This window comes from Eulemur rufifrons, chromosome 16 (assembly GCF_041146395.1).
Source record: "Eulemur rufifrons isolate Redbay chromosome 16, OSU_ERuf_1, whole genome shotgun sequence".
NCBI classification, from domain to species: Eukaryota; Metazoa; Chordata; class Mammalia; order Primates; family Lemuridae; genus Eulemur; species Eulemur rufifrons.
The window spans coordinates 72,897,747-72,920,988 of record NC_090998.1 but is presented as its reverse complement, the minus strand read 5'-3'; the positions used below and the strand labels follow the sequence as shown (position 1 = coordinate 72,920,988).

Here is a 23,242-nt window from a genome sequence, read left to right as displayed (position 1 = left end):
GATGTGGAGAACCTGGAACCTTCGTATACTGTTGGTGGGAATGTAAAATGCTATAGCTACTATGGAAAACAGTACGGAGGTTCCTCAGAGAATTAAAAATAGAATTACCATATGATCCAACAATCTCACCTCTGGGCATATTCCCAAAAGAACTGAAAGTAGGGTCTCAAAGAAATAGTTGTACACCGATGTTCATGGCAGCATTATTCACTGTGGAAGCAATCCAAGTGTTCATCGATGGTTGAATGGATGACCAAAATGTATTGTATACATACACTGGAATATTTATTCAACCCTAAAAAGGAAGGGAATTCTGACCCATTCTCCCACATGGATGAGCCTTGAGGACATTATGCTAAGTGAAATAAGCCAGTCACAAAAAGAAAAATACTGTAGGATTCCATTTATATGAGGTACCTAGAGTAGTCAAATTCATAGACAGAAAATAGGATGGTGGTTTACCAGGGGCTGGGGGGAAAGAGAGATGAGGAGTTATTATTTAATGAATATAGAGTTTCAGTTTTGCAAGATGAAAAGTGTTCTGACGATTGGTTGTACAACAGTATGAATGTACTTAACAGTATCGAACTGTACATTTAAAAATGGTAAAAAGGGTAAATTTTATGTGTATTTTACCAAAATTTAAAAAATTAAAATAACAAAGTTTAATTAAAAAGAAAAAGCCATTGTCTCCCTGAACCAAGACTCTGTCACTATGTCTTAGTTTTGCAAACCAATGGGATAAGAAAAGTAACCCATCACTTAATAAAACCTTGAAGACTTTTAAAGTCTGGAGACATTGGCACACCAAGCTTTTTGAATGCCTTTAATTAACTTCATAATCCATTTTGATCCACATTCTCTCTGCCTGTTACTTAATTCAGCTAAAGTTACTAAGAACTTTTCAGTAATGATTAAAAATGTGCTACTTATTTATGTTGGCACTTGACCTTAGACAGCAGCAAGTGGAGAAGTCAAAGTCATGAAATAGAAAACTGAGCCTTTTCTTCCCAGGGCTGTTGTTTTTAATTTGCCTGCTCCTACTGGACCCCAAGGTTAATAAAAGCAGGACTTATCCGCTTTTTGTTTGGTTTTCAACACATACAGATGCTCAATGAACTTTAGTCAACTGAGTGAAGCTCTGCGCATAGTCACTTACGTTCTGCCTGGAAATATTTATGTTGTCACATCCCCTCTTTTCAAATACGAGCAACATGTGAGCTTGGTGATTTACTATGAAGAAAATAATAAGAATTTCCAAAGAAATTTCATTTTCAAGAAGGAGAGAGAGAAATATACATTCTGTAACAACTCCTTGTTTCAGCACTATTAACTACTGGTTCCGTGTCTCTACAAAGAAAGGAAAAAACCCAATCTCATCAAGGTTAGTTTGCATACTTTGCATAGACCCCATCCACGCACCTCAGCCCCAGAAATGCAATCACAATATGTGGTTCAAGTTGAAGTCCCTTCAGGTGGTATGCTATTCTTCCTTCTAGCTCTCCCCGCGCAGGCCACAAAGTCACCTTTAAAATCGTACTTCTACCAGAACAACATCATTTTTCATAATTACAGAGTTTTAATTTCTTTTATGTGAATGTGCAGCCTTTGATATATTGAGCCAATTAAGTGAAACTTGGTTAAAAACCAAAGATAGAAAAGGGAATTTTGGTAGAAAGTAAAATAGAGAATTTTTTTTTGAGGAACCCAAATTGGTAGGAGTTATTGTCGTTGTCATTGAAGTGGGGGGGGGTTTCCATTATTCAAACAAAATCAGGGTCTGACCTGTGCACCCTGGCTGGTTCTGTTACCCTCACTGTCCTTGGGTCTTCCTCCTCCTGAAGTCTTGGATGATTTCTCAGCAGCCACTTGACATTGTTCCTGAAATGCAGAACATCCCTTCAACATCCCAATGGCTGGGACATTCACGGTGTGAAACTAACACGAAGGACAGGGTGGGACTGAGTGGTCACAAACATTTATTTTTGGTTAAACCTTAGAATACCAAAAATGTCACCTTACCTGGTTTCTCACATAATCAGAAGGGTCACAGGCCGTGAAGGGGTGGATACACCTTCTGTGACTCTTACACCAAGCACAGCCAGTTCCAATGCACACTGGGCATCTGGCAACACAGAAAAGCGACTTAATTCCTACATTTTTAGGAAAATGTTCATCTTCTAGAATTTCCCTCCGTGGTGCGGCATGCAAGCATTCAAAAGATTAAAAAAAAAAAAAAAAAAAAAAAAAAAAACAACCCTGGACAGACTGCGAGGAACCAGGAGGAGAGAGGACAGTCCTTTGAGGCTGGGCGGAGAGGACTGACTTTGTGGCCTGCTCTGGGAAGCCCTCGGGTTGATAGACTGTAATCACACCTGCAGGGGTGTTGCCATGGGAACCTGAAGCTGGGGTCACCTGCTGGTCTGTAGATAGCAGGAACCCAGCTACATTGTTTCTGAATCCAGTTCTGCTATTTGTCCCCCCTCAGGTGAGTTCCCCTGGAGACTGAGCTCGCTCTCCCCGCCTCCACCCCTCCCGGCAAGGCCCCATTCACTGAAGATGTGAAACAGAAAGTGTCACCTGGCAGGCACAAGGAACGGGGGTGGCAGTGCTTGCTTTATGATCAAATTAAGGAAGAATTGGATCTACCCATCAAATAACGTATCATGCATGGGCAACTGTGGAGGACTTAAAGAGCCCTTACAAGAATAACTGGAGTTAAAGAAGGAATGGTAAAACGGGGATCGGGGCTGGTGTGTAGCCAAGGGAGGCCAGAGGGAACAGCGAGGGGGGCTGGTCAGGGCGAGGGGGACCCAGTCTGTATTTTATATTATTCTCCAAGAAACGCCGAAGCCCTCTGAGATTCGGACGGCAGAAACTGCAGTTCTGATGGGAGGAGGAAACTCAGACTGGCGTCTGTGTTCACAGGTCACCCGAGTGAGCCAGAAGCAGGTCTGTGGCTGGCGTGGGCATCCTGCCCCTCAGGTGTGATGATGGTGCCGTGTGCTCCCCTCGCAGGAAGCAGTCACCTACCGAAAGGGCACTCGGGCACTCGTGCTCCGGGGCTGGGGATCTGGGCTTGAGGTCTGGTTCTTAATTACCGAGCTGCGGGACCTGGGGCAAGTCACCTCCTTTCATCCAGCCTCTCAAACCGGGCACCAGGGGAGCTGCATTATCTTTAAACTCCCTTTGAGCTATAAAGATCTATTTAATTCTCCCCCTTTTTCCCTATTTCCATGGACTTCTGAGGCTTTCTGTATCAAGTTTTGTACTTTTTCTCCCTAAATTCCTTCTGTTTCTTAGACATAATTGAGCCAGGCCTTGCGGGAGAGAGGAGGGGCTCTGGAGCAGCCCCTCAACTCAGTTTCAAGTTCAAATTCCCCATAGAAACAGTGGTTCCCAGGCCAGACCAAAAACAACTGACATCTGGTACTCACACAAGTGGTCAAACCATGGAGGGAACTATAGAATCGCCACTCGCATGGCTTCCCACTGTTTCCATGGGGACCTCCATCCCAGCTCCCAGCTGGAAAGTCAGGCACCTGAGACACACATTTCTTCTGTCTTCTCTCTGCTTTAGGAGCAAGGAGTGAGCTGTGGCCCTAACTCAGGGCGTACGTAGCTCAAAGGGGCCACATGAGGTGAATTGGGGGGCAGAAAGGGCATGTTCTTTTGGTGAAAGAGACTTCCTCTTGACCTTCTCAACTGTGACTTCTCCTGACCCCTACGCTCAGGCCTTCTCGTTCTGCCCAAACTCCAGAAGCCATTCTGATCTGGGAGAACCTACGGCGCCCCTTCTTCTGTCCTTACTTCAAGTCCGCCTCTCGGTCTTAGGAAAATAAATTTCCCTGTTGGCGTGACCACTTAAGCACGCTGGTTCTCTCCGTGGTGGCTGCAGCTCGCTTGCCAGGGCCTGGATGGGCGAGCCGGGCTGCTGAGCCCTGGGGCCCTCCTGCCTCCCGTTAAGCCATGCTCCAAAAGGCACTTTGGAAAGTTCTAGTCCGCAAAGAGTTCTTTAGGAAATCGAGGAGTAAAACAAATAAATAAGACCGATGAGAGAATATTCAAATTTCAAATAAAATCTTACTCTCTTAATGATGAGCAGTTGGCAAAGTTGAATCTGTCTGATAAATTCCAAGAACCGAAGGAGAATGTCACGTTGACAGCTAAAACATCTGGAGCGAAGAGGGGAGAAAAAGTCATTTATGGTGGATGCCTGCTATAGTCGAGCAGAGCTGTAAACGCAAAAAAATAAATATTTTTGCCTCGTCTGCAGAGTGGGCGGGGGTGTGCCGGCTGTTTGCTAACATTTCAATCAGTATGTGGTTCCTTCCCCGTGGGCCATTCGCGTCAGGCAGCCAAAGCGCACGGTGCGAGCCTCCGAACAGACCGAACCCAACCCTAGTTCCAAGCCTCCCATGGATAATCACTAGGAAAAAAGCCATTTTACAGCTCATTTACATCTCATACTCTCCCTGGGATCACTATCTCAGCTTGTAATTGGCCAAGGCATAAGAATAAAACAAGTCACTGAGCAAGAAGTGCCTAGAACATGAAAACTGGAACATTTGAAAGGAAATCCTGTACCTTCAGAAAAAATCCACGCTACAAATATTTACTTAACAAACTCTAAACTGTGGTTCCTGTGATATTCTTGGAGTCAACTATCGCCAAATCTATGAGGCAGGTTTTCTTACTTGCTTTTGAAAACCTACCCATTGGTAAGAAAACCCTAAAAAAATAAAATAGAAAGGATTAAAAACTCTACTAAATCAGCATTAGAGAAATGTAATATTTCCTTTATCTCCTTAAACGTATACACTCTATCCAAGGCAGTGATTCTCAAACCCAGTTGTCTATCAGAATCACTTGGGAAATTTATGAAAATACAGATTCCAGGGCTGTGCTCCTAGATATTGATTTAACAGGCCTGGGGTGGGTCTAGAGCCTGTGGTTGGAATGCTCCGCATGGAACAATTGTATAGAGCCAGGTTGGGGTGCCCCTAGCCCAGAGTAGCACCTTTCAAATCCTGTTCTATCCAGGCACTAGTGCAAATAAGAAGGTATTAACTTCTTTTTCTTTTTATGAGTTAATGGGGATAGTAGATGGTGCTTTCTGAATTCAAGTCTTGACAAAAGAAGTTAGCCTGACTTTGCTGGCACCCCTAATTTGATGACTAAAATTTAAGAAAATCTAAGAACTCTTACTTTAAGGTGTTTCTTCATAGCAATAAATTCCCCCTGAAAGCCGGAATTGCACATTAAATTCTGCTCACATAAGCAGGTGAAATGATAATGTTCTGTTCTAAAGGTGAGGAGGTTTGGGGAGCTGGCATGACCTCTCAGCAAGAGCATCTGAACAGACACTCGACAAATGTTAGTAGAAGGAACATATGGGCAGTAAGCGCTGAGGGACTCCCGGTGAAAAAACATTCCAGTGGAGTCTACAAGTGTCCAGTGATGAAGACTGCAAAAGCCATACTTTTCCAAGCACCAGATCGGAACAAACCATTATTTGGAAATATTGCAAGGAAGTGAATATTCATGGTCTCTGCTCTGGAAGAATTTACAGTTATTCTAAAAAAGGTAAAATAACTTAGCATAAAAAAAAACCACAACAATGACAGCACAGTCAAAGAAACACCATATGAATGTTCTGAGTTCTACACAGTACTTGGGTACCAAGATAGGCGTGTCCATGGAGGACCGAGGGGGCTAGAATGACAGGGGCAGTCAGAACAGAATCTCGCCAGGCTGTATGCAGGAGCTGCCTTTTCTCAATATTTCAAAGCAGAAGGGAACGAGGATTTGGTGAAAAGGGTGAGGCCATTCTGGCTTTGAAGAAGGCCGTGGACAAAGGTTTGGCAATGATCGCTGGCTGGCTGAGTACAAGAGGTGGGAAGTGAATTTGTTTGCCTGCTCAAAATATGCAAGATACTCAGAAAAGGGCAGGTGAAGGGTTGGGTGCAATTGATGGACGCTCTAAAAGCAAACAACTAGTTTTACAAGACGATCTCAAATACTTCAGAAGTGTATTTTATAAGTGAGCCAGATCTCTATTTTAATGACCAGAATTAACCAGAAGTGCGTCATAGTGTGGACAAAGTAAAATGGGAAATTGAGCTGATTTTCCAAGCATTTCAGACCCAAACAGCCACCATGAGCCCAATGGCTGGGAGGCATTTTTAAGCTCACATCTCTGGCCTGGTGCATCAATTCCCTTTTGAGGGGTTTAAAATCAATTGAGTGCCATGGTCTGCATGTTAGTGTCTTCCCAAAATTCATATGTTGAGATCTAATGCCCAACGTGACAGTATTAAGACATGGAGACTTTGGGAAATGAGGACTGCAGCCCTGACTGGGATGAGTGTCCGTATGAAAGAGGCCCGAGAGAGCTCCCTTAGCCCTTCTGCCACGTGGGGACGCACAAGGCACCATCTACATAAAGCTTTTACCAGACACTGACTCTGCTGGCGCCTTGATCTTGAACTCCCCAGCCGCCAGAGTTATAAATCATACATTTCTATTGTTTATAAATTACCCAGTCTAAAAGCATTTTGTTATAGCAGCCCGAAGGGACTAAGACATTGGGTAACTCCAGTTCTCACCAAAAAACTCAGCTCCATTAATGACCATCACCCATTCTAGGAGGCCGATGCCATGAACTTAACTCCTAGTCTTTCCCATATGGAGAATCTGGAGAATGCCCAGACTGCCCGCTGTGCCTCCTAACCACCTCCTGCTCCTGTCCCCTTCTCTCCGTCTCACTGGCTTCCACTCCAGCTCCCACACGCCCTCTCACCCGCACCACTGTCACGGCTTTCCTACCTGACACTTTGGAACTCAGTCTTTCAGTCTCTCACTTCTCTGGTCTGTTCTCCACCTTCGGCCATTCGTTCATTCATTCATCAAACATGTATTGATTATAAATGGCTACATCGTGCCAGACACCGTTCTAAGCACAGCAGCGAAGTCCCTACCCCCATGGGGCTTACAGTCCAGGAGGAGACAGACAATGCACCGTTGCAGCTTCCTGCACTATGACTGTGCTAGCCTCCAGCTTCAACCTTGCGTCCTCTCATCACAGCTCCTGGGAAAAAGTCTGTGGTTCACAGGGCCCCTCATGGTCCCCCGGCTGCCTTCTCTGGTGTCCATTTTCTAACCCTCTGCTTTCTGCCTTCCTCTATCCCATGTGTCTTAGCCATACAGAATCTCTTGTTCTTCAAACAAAGCTTTTCTCTCCTTCTGGGTATCACACAGGTTGGTCTCTGCCTGGGATACTCTTCCCCTCCTCCTTGTCTGGCTCAACTCTACTACTGCAGTCGTGTCTGCACATCACTTCCTCCAGGAAGCTTTCCTTACTCCTTCCTCCACCCTCAAGTCCAGTTAGGTACCTTTTTCACGTGCTTCTGTGGTACTCTGTGTTCCCTGCATTTACACACGCCATTGCAATGAGCTGTTTATCATCTCTGCTCCTCCAGGCTGTAAATACTGTGAGCAAGGACCGGCTCAGTCTTTTTCATCACTGTATCCCTAGCACTTAGCATAGTGCCTCACATACAGATGTTCAGTAAATACTTCCTGTATGAATGAATGAATGCAATGAACTCAAGCCGATAGAACACTGGAAGTTATACTTTCTCATCTCACCTAGCGTGTTCTTGCTTTTCAGATCTCTGAATTATCAGAACCATTTGGGTAGAGTCAGCCCAATGGTGTCTGGCTTTACTGTACTCTCCTATCCAGCTTGTCCTCCTCTGTCCCTGTCTGTCTAGTCACATCTGATGGTAGGATTCTGGAATCAAGGAATTAAATAGAGCAGAGATGAGTAGGAATCAGGGGAAAAAAGTGGGGACCAGCAGGTGGGGAGAGAGTTCAGTCTGTAGTGGGGGAACTATTCAGACTCCCTGGTATTTAAACTTGTTTCCTTGTGCAATCTGAACCCAGGAAGTCCTCTTGCTTTCTTGACTTTGTAACAAAAACCCAGAAGAGCTCACATACCTTTGTAGGTTGCCCTGGTTGGGATGCTACAAGTGCAGGTCCGGTTTGGCTGACTTTTGCCCTGGCAGAGCTCCCTGCTGGTGTCCACGTGCTTCACCACACACTTCGAGTGTCTTGGAGAGAAGCTTCCCACCACCGTCACCACAGTCTGTGTGGGGAAGATGACATGGGAAAATAAATGATGGTTTTTGCATCATTTCCATCCACTCTTGAGCCTTACATGAACTCACCCTTTGATTTGCCACCAGAAGGAGAATATCTCAGAGGAGCTAATATAAAGAAGAGGTATTTTATTGGCTATTTGCTGTGCTCTTTTTGTAAACGGCCTATTTCTATTCTTTGACCATTATTTGGCTTTGTGTGTGTATTTTTCTTATCAATTTTAAGGAGCTCTCCGCATAGTGTAGATATTAATCCTTATCTATCATATTTCTGACACATATGTTTTCCTAATCTACTGTTTGTCTTGTAAGTTTTGTTTGTGGCATCTTCTACCCTTACACAATGTGTTTTTCTGTAATCAAATACAGGGTTTCTTGTCTTGGCTATAAAGTACTTCCCAAACTCTAGCTTACAGACAAATATAAAATTATTCCAATGTCATTACTGTTTTATTTTTTAAACTTATATGTTCAGTCCATCTGGAATTTATTTTTATATATAGTGTGAGAGAAGGGTCCAACTTTATTTTTATCCAGATCAGTTATGTCTATAACCATTTATTAAAAAAACAAACCTCCTTTTCCCACTGAACTATCACTTTGTCATATATTAAATTACCATATATCTGGAATCTATTTCTGAACTCTGCTCTGTTCTGATAATCTATTGATCTACTTCTATTCCAATTTCATCCAGTTTTTACTACCATGATTTTAAATATACTTAGTATCTGATAAGGCAAATCTCTCCTTCTTTATATTTATTTTCATAATTTTCTTAGCATTTCTTAGACATTACTTATCCATATGAACTTTAAGATCATTTTATCCAAAGGAGTTGAGGGGACTATGGGTCTAACTGGAATTGTATTAAATATATCCCTTAATGTTAGAAAAATTTTTATCTTTGTGCTATTAAGTATTCCTATCCAAACACACGACTTTTTTTTCATCTGTTCCTCTTTGATCCAGGGTTCATTTAAGAGGGTGTGCCTTCATCTCCCAGGTGTTAAGAAACATTTGTCAACTATTCTTTCTTGCTAATATTATTAGATAATAGTTAAAGAAGGTGGCCTGTGAAATCTACTTTTAAAATTAGTTAAGGTTTTGTTTGTGGTCAAACCTACAATCAGATTGGGGGGGAGGGTGTGCGTGTGTGTGCATGTGCGTGTATTTGTATGTGTATGGGGATATGTGAGTATTTATGTATGTGTATATGTACACAAGGGACACAAAAAGAAAATCTTGAAATTTCCCTAAAGCAATTTTTTCCCCAAGAAATTATTCAAAGGAACAAGGCAGCCGGGTCCCCTGTTCAGAAGGAAAATTAAGGGAATGAATATGCCAACAGTGGACTTCTTTTGCATGAGGTGCATGGGGGGTCTGGTGAGAAAGGGAGCTAAGGACAGGCAAGGCGGGAGAGGAGGAAGCGGTAACCTTATCACTGACTGTGAAGAGCTACAGTCTAGACAGCCTGAAAAGTGGCCATCTTCTGTCATACTGCTGACTTCCGCCCAGACTTTCTACATTGCCAACTAAGACTCTGCTATCTCCCTGGTTCTCTGATAAGCTTGCTAAGTCTATTCTAGTCCCTGGGGGTCACCTCCATCTTTCCATTTTCAAGAAATTCTGTTTCTGGGCCATAGAATCACGCTGGAAGACGACAAGTTCTTTCAGTCTACTCCATCTGGACTGAAGTCCAACCATCTCTAGGGGACTGAGCCTAGTGGCAAACCCCAACCATTTCCGCTAGCTCATCTTCAACAAACAGCTGAACTCTCACTCATGCTAATATCTCCAGCCCAACATTTATATCTTCACCACCCATCTTAGCACACGATCACATATTATCATGTATACATATACGAGGGCTGTCCAGAAAGTTTCCAGCCACACAACCATTCTCATCATGTTAACAATGGCTAGATACTTTCCGGACAGCCCTTGTCTGTCTTAAATTAAAGCCATTGCCCAATCGTAACAAGAATATCAAAACGTTTTTACAAATCCTATTTTCACCAACTGTTATAAATTTTCCATGTTTCCTTCTAGTTCTCACATACATAGTTTTTACATAACGGTGAACATGATTACATTTATTTATTCCATCAATATTTATCCAGCTCCTAACATATGCGAAGTGTTGCACAAGGTATTGAATAAATCAGTGAACCAAACAGCTATGGTCCTTGCCCTCAAAGAGCTTATAGACTAGAAGTATAGAGCATTCCACCAGACTAAAACTGGAGGGCCACACAGTATCAAGAGATCATTGAGAGATGGCAGAAGCCTGAGCTAGGATGGTACAGTGGAAACAGAAAGATTGAACAGAGTTAAGGTACCTTTCAGAGGTAGCGTGGGTCAGGATTGGAAGTGGGATGTGGATTCGGAGGATGTTGGTGAGCCAATGGATGGATGGATGGAGATAGGTACCATAGGTGCCACATACTGGGATGGGACACACTGAAGGAAAGGCAGACTTTGGGTAGAAGATTCAAGATTTCAATTTTGGATGTATTTTGTTCAAGAAACTTGTGTGATAATCAAATGGGTATGTCAAATTGGATAGGGCCTGGAGATACGAGGAGCCATCTGGGCTGGAGATCGAGGAGACATGAACATATAGATAATTTATAAAGTCATGGGAGTGGACAGGATTGTCTACAGACAAATTATAGAGTAAGAAGAAAGGTAGATCCCAAACTGGGCCTTAAACAGCTTCAGCATTCAGAGTCAGAAAAAGAAGGAGCCCACAAGGGAGGCTGAGGCATGGCCAGAGAGGAGGAGAGTGTGGCGAGGGTGTGCCATGGAAGGCAATGGAAAAGAGGTTTTCAAGAATAGCGCCAATCAGTCAAGGAAGATGAGGACTTTGTAGTGTCTGCTGGAATGGCTACATGGAGTTCCCTGGTGACCTTATCAAGAACACGTTCAGGGGAACAGTGGGGCAGAAGCCAGGTTGGAGCTGCTCTGAAAAGAAGAGAGAGGATGTTTTTTTCAGGTGCAGTGGAAGGAGAGAGTAGCAAGCAATATTAATGAAGGCATTAATACTTTTTGTGTGATTCTGGGTCCCAGGTGAGTATGGTTAAAAAGCTGAAGCTTTCATTTAATAAACCCAACATGGGAATCCTTCCCAGGTTGATGGTGCTTTCTTGAACCAAGCTGGCTAAAGAAGGAGTAAAGGCACCAAGGGTCAGGTGGGACGCAGAGGCAGAGACATGTCAACATCTCTCCATGGGGCCAAAGAACTCCTTGCTACATGACATTCTATCAGGCTGACATCCCATGTCATACCTAACCATTCTCCTTATGGCTGACCAGGTTGGTTATTTTCAGGTTATCAATTCTATAAATGCTACTGCAATGGGAACTTCAGGCTTACCGTTTTTCTTCTTTCAAGTTACTTCCTCAGGATTCTAAGCCTGAAATTAGTGCTTCAAACAGAATGAATATATTTATGACTTTTGAAGCACACTGCCAAATTGCTTTCCAAAAAGGTTGTGCTAATTGGCATCACCAACACTGGGTGTTAGCATAGCTTATTATCACTTTAATTTGTATTTATTTGAAAACTAGTGAGGTTGAACATATTTCCATATTTATATCTACTTTCTGAATCTCCTCTTGTGAGAATAGATGCTTTTGCCTACTTACTTTTGGATGTCTTGATGTTTTTCTTTTTAATTTTTCCTAGCTTTATTATCTTATAATTAATATTTTGTTTGTGGCAAATATCTTCCTGAGGTGTGCTTTAGTTAACTCTGATTTTTTATTGTGTAGATTTTTTTTAAAAGAGAAATCATATACATGAATATTTTTCTTTTGTTATTACATACTACATTGCTTCAGAGGTGAGCAAATTATACTTCCAAATTATCTGATGTTCCATTCAATTTTCTGTTAGTTCTTCTGTGAGTTAGATTCTTATATGAATTTCTTAGTCTAAATTTTATTTTTATATTTAATGTACAATCTGAACTAAATTATGTTTCCATAGTATAAGTCAGTTGTCTCAACACTTTTTATGAAATAATTCTTTTGTTCCCTTTTATTTTATGATATCTGATCTTTGAAATTTTATAACTATTTCTAAGCTTTCTACTATATTCTATAGATCTATATTCCTATTTTTGAACCAGAATCATGGATTAAGTTATTGTTGATATCTGTGTATTTATCTATCTACCTATCATGTTTACAATCTAATGACAGTGGGCTTGACTGAATAAACCTTTTTTCAAAATATATTTTGAATATTATTTATCAGTTCATGTTATTCCAGGTGAATTTTGAAATAATTTTAAGAAAATGCCCATTCAAAATTCATGGGAATTACAAGAAATCTAGAAAAATAGGTTGAGGAAGAAGTGACATTTTTATGGTATCTTCCCACCAAGAAATGTAGAATGTGTCTGGATATATTCAAGATATTTTCCATACCTTCCAAGAAAATACCTTGTATATTTTTGTTTTTATTTTATTTATACTTACTGCTCTTAATTGATAAGTTTTCACTATGATGAATTATAAATAACCTTAATAGACTACTGTTCTGCTATTTAATTCCTATTAGAAAGAATGGCTTAAGCTAAGCTGTTCAAAGCCCAAATCACTATTTTTGGTAGCTGTATACAATGTGTATCTCCTAGTAAAAATGATTTTAAAATATAGGATATATACCTCACTGTTAATGTCTGAATATTTGCTGTTTTTATGAAGAGAACCTTTTAGTAATTGAAGTTAAAAGTCTGTTAAACTGACACAGAGTAAGGCTATCGATATTTGCATAGTTATTGAACATTCAGCACTTCATTTAACTTTTACTCATTTGAATAATTCTTAAGGATAATATATTTAGATTTTGCAGACGTGCGGCCACTTCAGATTGGCAAATAATGGTATTTTTGTATATTTCATTCCAATAATTATTTCTATTACTTGTTTATGGTATTACTGCACTGACCAAACTTTGAAAACAATGTCAATAGTATCAGTGACAGTGGAATTCCTTGTTTTAGTTCTGATTTGTAGTCTCTCTTTTAGAAACTGTATTGTTTGGGAGAAATACTAAATAATTTTATCCTACATCTTTTCTATTTCTATGAGTATAAGCCATTTTGACTGAATGTTAAAATCTCTTTCTTGGTATATAAACACACATAATTTTACATAATGCAAAAATGGAATCATGTCTTATGTCCTTTTTTTGTGTTTGTCTGTGTATGTGAGGCTTTTATCTGTCCTCTTTTTTTACTTATCTCTGCCTTCCTTCTCCACCACATCAGTCATTCCACCAGGGGAGCCCATGTTTACAACCTCTTATGAATTTTTCCATATTTTTCTCCGTGCTCAAATAATCATGTAGAGACATATATGCATAAACCTATATAGGGGCATTTTTTGATCAATGTAAGATCATACAATGCATACTTTTCTGCATCTTGCTGTTTTTACTCAATCAAACCTCACAGAAATCCCTCCAGGACAACTGGAATTACTCTAATTATTTCTTTTTAATGCCGATCCCACAGTGAGTATGAGGATATACTATCTTTTAATTGTTTTGTGCAAAGAAACAAAGCTTCTTGTGAACAGAGGTTCAGTATCATATGGGTGTTTTTCTGCACCTCCAAAGTTACTAGAATGTTACTGGGCATGTGATAGGCAGTTAGCAAACACCCTTTGAGTCGAGCTAATAGATTGCACAGGGCACAACCACAGACTGCCATCTCCTTAGGTCAGGGTCGGGTATTATTTACACAAAGACCTGAGACTTTTAGGTAAGTCAAAGAGGGCCATGAGGGTAGGAAATATTTTGAAATAATGTGCTCAAGAGGTAGAGTCAGACATTTTTTCAACATATTAAAATAATCAGTCCAAAGTTGGTCTCAAAGAATAGCTTTGATCAAATTACTAAATTCTCCAGCCTGAGCAAGAGTGAGACCCCGTCTCTACTAAAAATAGAAAGAAATTATACGGACAACTAAAAATATATATAGAAAATATTAGCCGGGCATGGTGGTGCATGCCTGTAGTCCCAGCTACTTGGGAGGCTGAGGCAGGAGGATCGCTTGAGCCCAGCTGTTTGAAGTTGCTGTGAGCTAGGCTGACATCACGGCACTCTAGCCCCGGCAACAGAGTGAGACTCTGTCTCAAAAAAAAAAAAAAAAAAAGAATTATTAAATTCTTATCTCCTTTACGTTGAGAGTGATGGTGGGCTGGAGAGAGTGGGGTAATAGTTGTGTGGAAGGCTCTGTGAGGGCCAGGGTCAACCACAGTTGACTCAGGGCAGGGAAGAAAGCACTAGTGGTTGTTTGGGTGGTAAGCAGTTTTTGAAATGTTCCAGACTAGATACAAATGGTGATTAATCTATACTATTGAACCCATAGATAGGTAAACAAATTGTATAAGCAGCACTTTTTATTTAATGAATAAGCTCTTTACTCCCACTCACTACATTTAGCTGAAATATTACCCTTAAATTTATTTAAATGACAAAAGAAAAGAAATCCTCCATAAAATTAACCAGTTATCCGAGTCCGGAGTATATTCAGGGATCATGGTCCTTTCTACCATTCTAGAAATAGCACCAAAGCTGGCTCTTCTTCAGACTGATGAGAGAAATAAAAATTTGGCCACACTGATGTTTGGACGCCTAAGTGTATTTTCCACCAAATCTCTTGTTTTCACTCTGACTCAGGCCTGGTAGAAGTTAGTCTGAAGGCTTTGGAAGTTCTCTCCCCCCGCCCCCAAGGAGGAAAACAGAAAGTAACAACAGCCAAATAACTTGAAATGTGTGAGTTCTGATCAGTTATGACTTGAAAGCTTGATTCTTTTATTATTTATCACTCATTAAATACTCTGGCTCTCCTTTATTAAATGTTAAATCATCTTAAGTGGTATGGTTCTTGCTATTTATTTGAAATGGCAAAGTGTAAGGGACAAGAGAAAGTGGCCCATTTCCTTGTTAATGTGGCATTCAAATAAAACACAGTGAGCTCAACAGACAGGTCAACTGGCTGCTGATGGGGACTCTGTACAATTATTCATAACACAAGAGCCATAATTAGGGAGAAAATGTCTCCTTACAGCACCACTGAGATTGCAAGGCAGGAATTCCATTTCCCCGTAGGGCACGGTTGGTATGTGCATTAGAAAATGCTTGAATATGCCACTTGCTTCCTTTCTGTCATCCAGTGACAGGGCTGATGTGCTGCTAGGGATGGTGCTGCCAGAGCAAGACCCCACTGGCTTTCCAAGGGTCCCCACTTGCAATAGGCACTGCCCACATTGGTTTTCTCTCCACCTCTGCCAATACTGCTCGAAGTCGTGTTCACAGGATACTTGTTAGAACTCTGAACACGTTAGGATGAGGAACCATATGACAAAACAAAAGTCTACAGTTAAGCCACATTTAAGGGACCTCGTTGACCACGAGTCTAAGCTTCTTTTTCTCTATTTTTTAAATCAGTATGCATTTAGATTACATTAAAAGTCCATCTTTTCTTCAAATTCAACTACTGAGGGTCATCTTTAGCTCCACAAGATGATAAATTCCTGGATGACTCCCTCCCCAGCACCTTGCAAAGTGGATGGTGTCTGTCAACTAAATGAATGCACTGCGATGACTAAACTTGTTTGGTATTTTACACACAGAAGGAAGTTAGCACCAATTGTGCAAAATAAGACAATCCAATGGAGATGAATTAAAAATCTTTCCTCTTACCTTATCTTTAGTGCTTCGAATTATCTGAATTTTAGGGCACTTTTTCGCTCCAGATGAAATATCCAGCCAGTTTTCTAAGTTCTCTGAATGTACACAATCTACTTGAAAAGTGCACCTAAAAAAAAAAAAAGGGCGACAAAACAGCAACCCCACACACGCATTAGTTAAAACTTTCTCATACTTGGCTTCAGTACAGATTGCCAGGCTTTGTATAGCAGATTATTGATTTTGAGCGAGAATAGGATCATGATGCTAAAACCATGAAAAGCAAGAAGAAAACAGCAGAGCGTTTTTTCCATCGTGTCTACGAGCAGAGAACAAATGTAGACAACATGTTGAACTCCGACTCCTGAGCCATCTCTCAAGATGACATCTCCAAATACATCCGAAGCACATCCTCTCGTGGCTTCTAAAATAAAGAGCTCTCTTCTAGAAATGCCTAGCAAAGAACAGTCCAAGAGAGGGTTTGCATATTGTATAAATTTTAGGTTTGTAATTCATTCCCAGATTATCAACCTATTGTGGAACTTGTTTTTTGTTTAAAAAAAATGATAAAGCTACTATTTTGTGTGCTTTGCAGTATGATGATTAAATAAAAATATTTCAAGGTCAGAGTCTGCCCAAGAATTTGATAAGACGTTCCATAACCATCTGCTACATAACATTTATTTAGGCAGATACCAAATTATATCAAAAGATACAGGTGAAACATTTTCTGGGGCTACTTTCCCAAGTCAGCCAGCTCAGAGGATGCCCCAAATAAGTCTTCAGTTGTGGCCAGGGCCAACTGCTTTGATGAACAGCAGCTCAGAAGCTGACTGGTGAGATCACTGGCTGGCTTGATGTTACAGTTAGTCTGGGTCACGTTAACTCAGGAACCCTTGACTCACCAGATGGGCCACCAACTGGACAAGAACAGACACCAAGTGCCACATTATCTTCAAATGGTGCTAGACTCCACAGCTATCCCATTGAATAGTACCAAGGAAAGAACAAAACACCTTTGGTATCTACACCTCCTCAAGGCCAAAGGTTACATAGAAGAGGCAGTAAACCAGTGACAGTGAGTTTTAAAAGAAACCGAAAACACATGAATCATGAGATTGAAAAGCAACCAAGTGATGACCACATTCAGCTGCGGGGAGTCCCTGAGGGGATCCAAGGGGGAACAAGGTATTAATGGGCCCAAAGAGTGTATTTGACTTTACAGAGGTTTTATTTCTTCTTCTTCCTCTTCTCTCTCTTTTAACTCTTAAGAATTTAGGCCTCATGGCTTTGTCTTTGAGCTCTGTGCTAATTTGAATATGGCAAAAATAGAACAGGAAGTCAGTGAGTTTCACTAAGCGCGTCATCCCCAAGCACAATACTTCAGCATGTCATCGGCTTCTGACATCTGGGAGCACATCTGTGTCCCAACTCCCACCGCATCTGTGTCCGTCCCTTCTCCAACCTCACACCCCTGGGGATTTTCATCAGCAACTCTCCAAAGCCATAAACGTATCTGACCCTTGATGGCTAGCTCGTCCGTCACGGACATTAAGTTCAAAATTAAAACGCCTCTCAATGTCAGGGAGAGTTTGCAATGGCCGGACAAGCACTGCTGGATTGGAAAACAGAGATCTTTAGTTTGTATCTCAAATAGATCGTGACTGTCAAAAAACTCCCTGCCTCTCATGGGCACTCTGGTTGGTGAAAAGTACTTCCTCTGCCTATAAGAGAGAGAGAAAAAAAAGCCAATTCGAAAGAGACTGGAGTACAAATATTTTTGTAGGTTCTTAATGCTGCCTGGGAGTCAAAGCCTAAGGCTGCCAAAAAAACAAGTGTAAAATATTTCATACAAATAGTGCTACAATTTGCCAATTTGTAGGCAGAAAACAGTAGTGCCACAGAGTTATCACCCCCTTTTCTGAACTCCTATAGCATTTCTTGTCGGAACCACACATTTTGGTATTTAATCGTCTGCTGCCTTGAATTACAACTTAACTGTTTCCTATGTCTATGTCAGTTCTCCTCACGTAAGCCCTAAGCTCCTCACAGGAGGGGAGAACGTCTTTAATGTTGCTTTAGCAAATCCCTCCGTGTCTGGCAGCATGATATGCAAATACTAGGGTTTCAATAAATATTTTTCAATGAATGGATGAAACATGAAATCTCTATAGTTCCCTTCTGTTGGTGATTTCTCTTTCTAGAGTTTTGATTTACATCTGTCTGACTCTTTATGCTAAAGAGACTATTTTTATCATAGGCTAAAAGTTCAAATCTGAGGACCCAATTAGGAGGTGAGGTTCTCTATGTTTTTTGAAAAAAAGAGAAAAGAAAATACATAATGAACCCTTCATTTCCTATTCTGCATAAGGTAAAAACAAAATCTAGCCATGTTGAACAACTAAATATAAATTCCTTATTTGCAAAAAAAAAAAACAAAAAAAAAAAAAACACATCTCTGAAATTTCTGAACTCCTATTCCTTGCCTCTCATCAGTAAAAAAATAAAAAGCGAACCGTGACACCAAGAATGTATAACCAGATGGTCAACAAACAAGAGGATCTTATTACTTTTCAAATATTGCAGATTATAAAATCTTCATGACAGTACATTTACCCACACATTCACATTTCTTAAGGAGGGGGAACAGATCTTATAGCTTCCATATGTTAGTAAACAAAACCAGTTACTTCGAAATAATTTCTTTTGAAAGCTATCACTCTTATTCCTGTGTATCAACAAGAGCAAGGGGCAAGTACACAAACACTTAAGCCACTGCCCTAATCAAATTAAAATCTCATTGTCAGGTATGACTTTTAGTAAGGCTGATTCCTCAGTGATGCATTCTTAGGTAGGGATGCATTTCTTAATGTCTTCATCGCAATTTCTTCAGGCCACAAGTAGGAGGAAATTGGATGTGCATTAGAATGGGTGTATTCTGGAGAAAAGGGTAGCAATATATTTGCTTTCTTTTCCTATGCTAGTGCTTTTGCCCCATCCTCTACTGTGGATCTACCTGAAAGTCCTAGGACTCCCAATCAGTATTTTGTTTTTCTAGTCCTTATTCCGGTTAGAGCTCATACTTACATGATAAAACGAAGAAGCAGACACAAGCCTTTTGCAAATTAGAAAATAGAACCTGTCCAAATGCAAAGAAGAGATTGCCTGAAGGAAAAACCCCTAAACCAAAAGTTAATTAAAAAAAAAAAAAAATCTTTCCTTAGGTGAAAAATACTGCATATGAAAATACGTCAATGAAACTATTTAAGAAGGCTTATTCTTATTAGTTTGCTATAAAATCTGCTGTACAGCTTGATTTATTCAAAATAATAATAGAGTTTGATATTGTTACTCAACTATGTAAGCATGTCACCACCCCCTCCCTCAACTCCAACGCATAAAAACGTATGTCCCAAACCTGACAGGCCCCAACTCATGAACAGGGAGGTTCTAGACACTTGTTTCTAAGTTTGCTGTTTGAAATTCAGAAAGTATTTTCATACAGTGAGTTTGCTTCCTGAGTTTGCAGAAATCTCTGTAACCCATAATGTCCCCGAATAACTTCCCCATCACACAATGGCATCGAGGGAACATCACTCTGTGCCAGGCACTGTTCTGAGTGCTTATGGTTAGTTCTCACAACTTCATTCTATAGGGATGAAACAGAGGCTCAGAGAAGTATAATAACATGCCAAGGTCACACAGCTAAGTGGCAGAAGTCTGACTTCAGAGCCACAAACTTGGCCACTCAGCTGCACAGCTACCTATAGACCTGAACTGCCATTGACTAAAAAGTGCACAAGGACAAAGAGATTCAGAGTTCCTCTGGGCTTTCTGGGGCCTCAACAGTGGTTAGAAGGTGGGGCTGGGCCTGGACGAGGGGACAGGGATGGGGACCCCAGGAACAGAGAACAGAGTAGGGAAGGCAGAGTCTCTGGAATGAGGAAGGGAGCAAGGATTTGAGAGGGAAACACAGAGGTGGGGATTCTGAGAGGCCTTTCATTTTCATCTGCCACTAGCCCTGAATACAAAACACCCAAAACACCCAGCTAGAGGTTAAAATTCCAGGCGGCCCTCAACTTATAAATCTATTGTGCTCCCAAAAAATTCGCTTGCAAACCATCTGTTTGTAAAACGGAATATATTTTTACCCTATAAAAATAATGTTATAAACAGTGATTAGGTTTCCAGGTTAGCCCACAAAACCCATTTATCTATAATGTAACTTCAATACTATATATTTGCAATAAGAGTAGCTGAAAACAACGAGATTGCAGCCATTTGCATTATATAGCAGTTTCTCTTCTTTACTTATTTGTGTTTCTGCTCAGCTGGTAGTCTGGGAACAGTGCCCAGCTGGATCGACTTTTAAATTTATTATTACAGTATTGCATTTATACAGCATTTTTATTTTTTTAAATGGGCATGGCTTAAATTATTAATTGTTTTCATGCCAACATAAAGAACCGGGAGGCCCACCTCTGAAAAGGAGCTGAAGTTTCCAGGCAGGTGAAATGCCCATGGGCTGGGCTGGGGGACCTTGAGAATCTGACTCTATTAGGCTAGAATCTCTCAGTAAAAATTTACCACTTACTCAACCTTGAAATAGAAACTCTGAACTCAAGAAATGTAACTTCTACTTCCTGCCACTTGAATTTCATCAGCATCCTCTAATCTAATTGTTCACCAAGAGCAGACAGTCCCTGAAGGAATCTGATAACTAAATATCAGGTAAGTGGCTTGAACGTAGGGGTTAGTGTGAACTGTTCCAAAGATTCTATCCTGCTAAAATATCAGAAAACTTTTAACAAGGCAACAATCCAGCTTCTCTCTCTCTCTCTCTCTCTCTCTCTCTCTCTCGCTCGCAGGGAACAGAAGACTGCACCCGCGCTGGAGGAGGGTTTTGCTAGAAGAACATCTCAAGGTCTTTTTCTAAGTGGTTTGAAACAGATGTCTGCATTTTTAGGAAAGGCACAGAGCCCAAAGGAGGGGCCCGGGGGGTCTCCAGAATTGGGGAACTCTCATTACAATTGTCAGTCCACAAGATGAAGGAAGCAAAGTCTACTGAACAGAAGGGAATAGGAAGTCTCTCTGAGAGCTCAACTCCAAATTAAAGGCCTCCAGAGTCTTTAAAAGGGGAATGCCAAAATACAAGACCAAAATAACTTGCTAGGAAAGCTGAAAAATTGGATCTTCAATCACTGGAGCTGAAAGTCAATCTACATGATAAAATTATGCTAATAACAGAGACAATTTAGAAGTTTTTTTTTTCTAAAAAGCAAAAACATCTAACTTGCCAGGCAGTGTCTTTTCACATGATCGGATTCATTTGTTATTCACAACAGACCTATGAAATAGCTACAGCAATTGTCCCTGCTTTACAGATGGGGGAAACTGAGGCATAGAAGGCTCCATATTGCTTTCCTAAGCAGTAATTGGAGGAGCTGAGATACAAAACCAGGCAGCATAGCATCAAAGTCCATGGTCTCACCTATTGTCCTCTATTGCCTCTCATAATAGCTAACAATGACTGAGCCCTTCTGTCTTAGTTCATAACACGGACTGGGTAATCTATAAAGGAACAGAAACTTATTTCGTGCAGCTGTGGAGGCTAGAAAGCCCAAGGTCAAGGGGCCCACGCCTGGCCAGGGCCTTCTTGCTGCATAATCCCACAACAGAAAGCAAAAGAGCAAGAGAAGGCACGTGCACACGTAAGAGAGACAGAGATCAAACTGGAAGCCTGAAGCCCTTTTGTCATTGGCATTAATCCATTCATGAAGGTGAAGCCCTCATGACCCCCACACTTCCCATTAGGCCCCGCCTCCCAACACTGTTGCACTGGGGATGACGTTTCCAACACATGCTTTTTGGGTGACACTTTGAAACCATAGCACTTTCCTAGTGCCTATACGCCAGGCACTGTTTCTAGGGCTTTCTGGGAATTAACTCATTAATCCTCACAAACACTCCATGATGCAGGTATCATTGCTACCACCTCCACGTCAGAAACAGGGAAACCGCGGTGCTGAGCGGTTAGTTAGCATGGTGTCTGGCGCTGCCATCCGTCTCTTACGGCTACGCCAAATTGCTCAAACATTTTAAAGGCTTCCAGGGTAGCGGCATCTCCTCATGCCTTCAGCACTATCCGTGGTTTACTGAAATGTTTCCCACACTAACCTGTGAGCATCTCCAGGGCAGAGACTGACTCATCTTTGTTTCCCCCTGGGGCCTGGTACAGGGCCTGGCCCAAGGCTGGGATTCAACAAATGGTAGCTGGATTGGATTAAGAATTAAACGTTAAAGGGACTAAATTCTTGTCTATGTCTCCATGATACCGCCATAAAGTCATTTCATTGATTTTTGTTCCCTAGGTTGGCCTGTTAGCCGGCATGGTAGAAAACCAGCCTTTGTCTTGCAACTGAGAGCCATTTAGCACACATAAAACACATTTGCAGACTGAAACACTCACACAAAAGGTATCTGTGGCCTTCATCCCATGTGGTTCTTTTGTTTGTGATGAGTGTACTAAAAGTTAGCCTTCTAATTTCCAAATGCAAACCATGAACTACAGAACTGAGGAGAGGCATTTAAAAAAAAAAAATAGGTAGCATGAAAATAAAAATGGGAAAATGATACATTTTGAGTCGGGAAGGTCTGGGTTCAAGGTGCTCTCTCACACGTTCCCTGTGTAACTGGGGGTGCATTCCTTGGCCTCTGGGGGCCTCAGTTTCCCCACCAGTAATCAGGTGGCAATGATATTAAACCCCATCCTCCTGAGAGCAATATCAAATCCCACGCTCGGCCTATCAGAAACGGCCGACTCTCCACACGGAGCAGAAGCGTCTAGACGCTACGAAACATTACCAAAGCGAAAAACCAAAAGACTGGCAGGGAGGCTTCGAGCAAGGAACTGAACGCTGTGCTTGGATGTGCAGCAGCTGCAGGGAACAGGACAAATACTAGATCACAAAGACAAGTGAAAACATTTGAGGAATTTTTAAAAGCCAATCAATACATTCTTATGAAAGTGCATGCTGCCTGAGATAAGATCATTTCAAAAAAAAATCTATTCCATTAAAATATATGTTTACCATTAAGAAAGGGTGTTCTTAATGGTGCTGGTTGGAAGTCAGAGAGCATCAATTAAAGAGAGGGTGCGGAGAAGCCGTCTGGGTGCCACGGTCGGAGGACCTCAGCTGCCCGCTCTGCTAAACAAAGCAACCCGGCTTCTGAGCAAGGTGGGTGTTCTCCTGGCGCCCACCGTTGCCAACTGTCTGGGACGCCAAGGTGCAGCTCTGCCCCTTAACGGTTTGACCCCCTCAACCTTCTGCTTTGAGATAAGCAGGGTTTATAAACAGCTTCTCCAACAGCT

At 41.4% G+C, this 23,242-nt stretch overlaps 1 protein-coding gene across 1 annotated transcript in view; it reads right to left on the bottom strand.

The window, feature by feature from the left end:
• Nucleotides 1-23,242, bottom strand: part of PLXNC1 (plexin C1) — a 136,671-nt gene that overhangs the window by 69,029 nt on the left and 44,400 nt on the right. The window contains exons 5-9 of the mRNA XM_069490067.1: nt 15,886-16,000; nt 8,002-8,149; nt 4,088-4,175; nt 2,023-2,125; nt 1,786-1,881 (exon numbers count right to left, since the gene is read on the bottom strand). Coding sequence (XP_069346168.1) covers nt 1,786-1,881; nt 2,023-2,125; nt 4,088-4,175; nt 8,002-8,149; nt 15,886-16,000 — 550 coding nt within the window. The remainder of the gene's footprint in view (nt 1-1,785; nt 1,882-2,022; nt 2,126-4,087; nt 4,176-8,001; nt 8,150-15,885; nt 16,001-23,242) is intronic.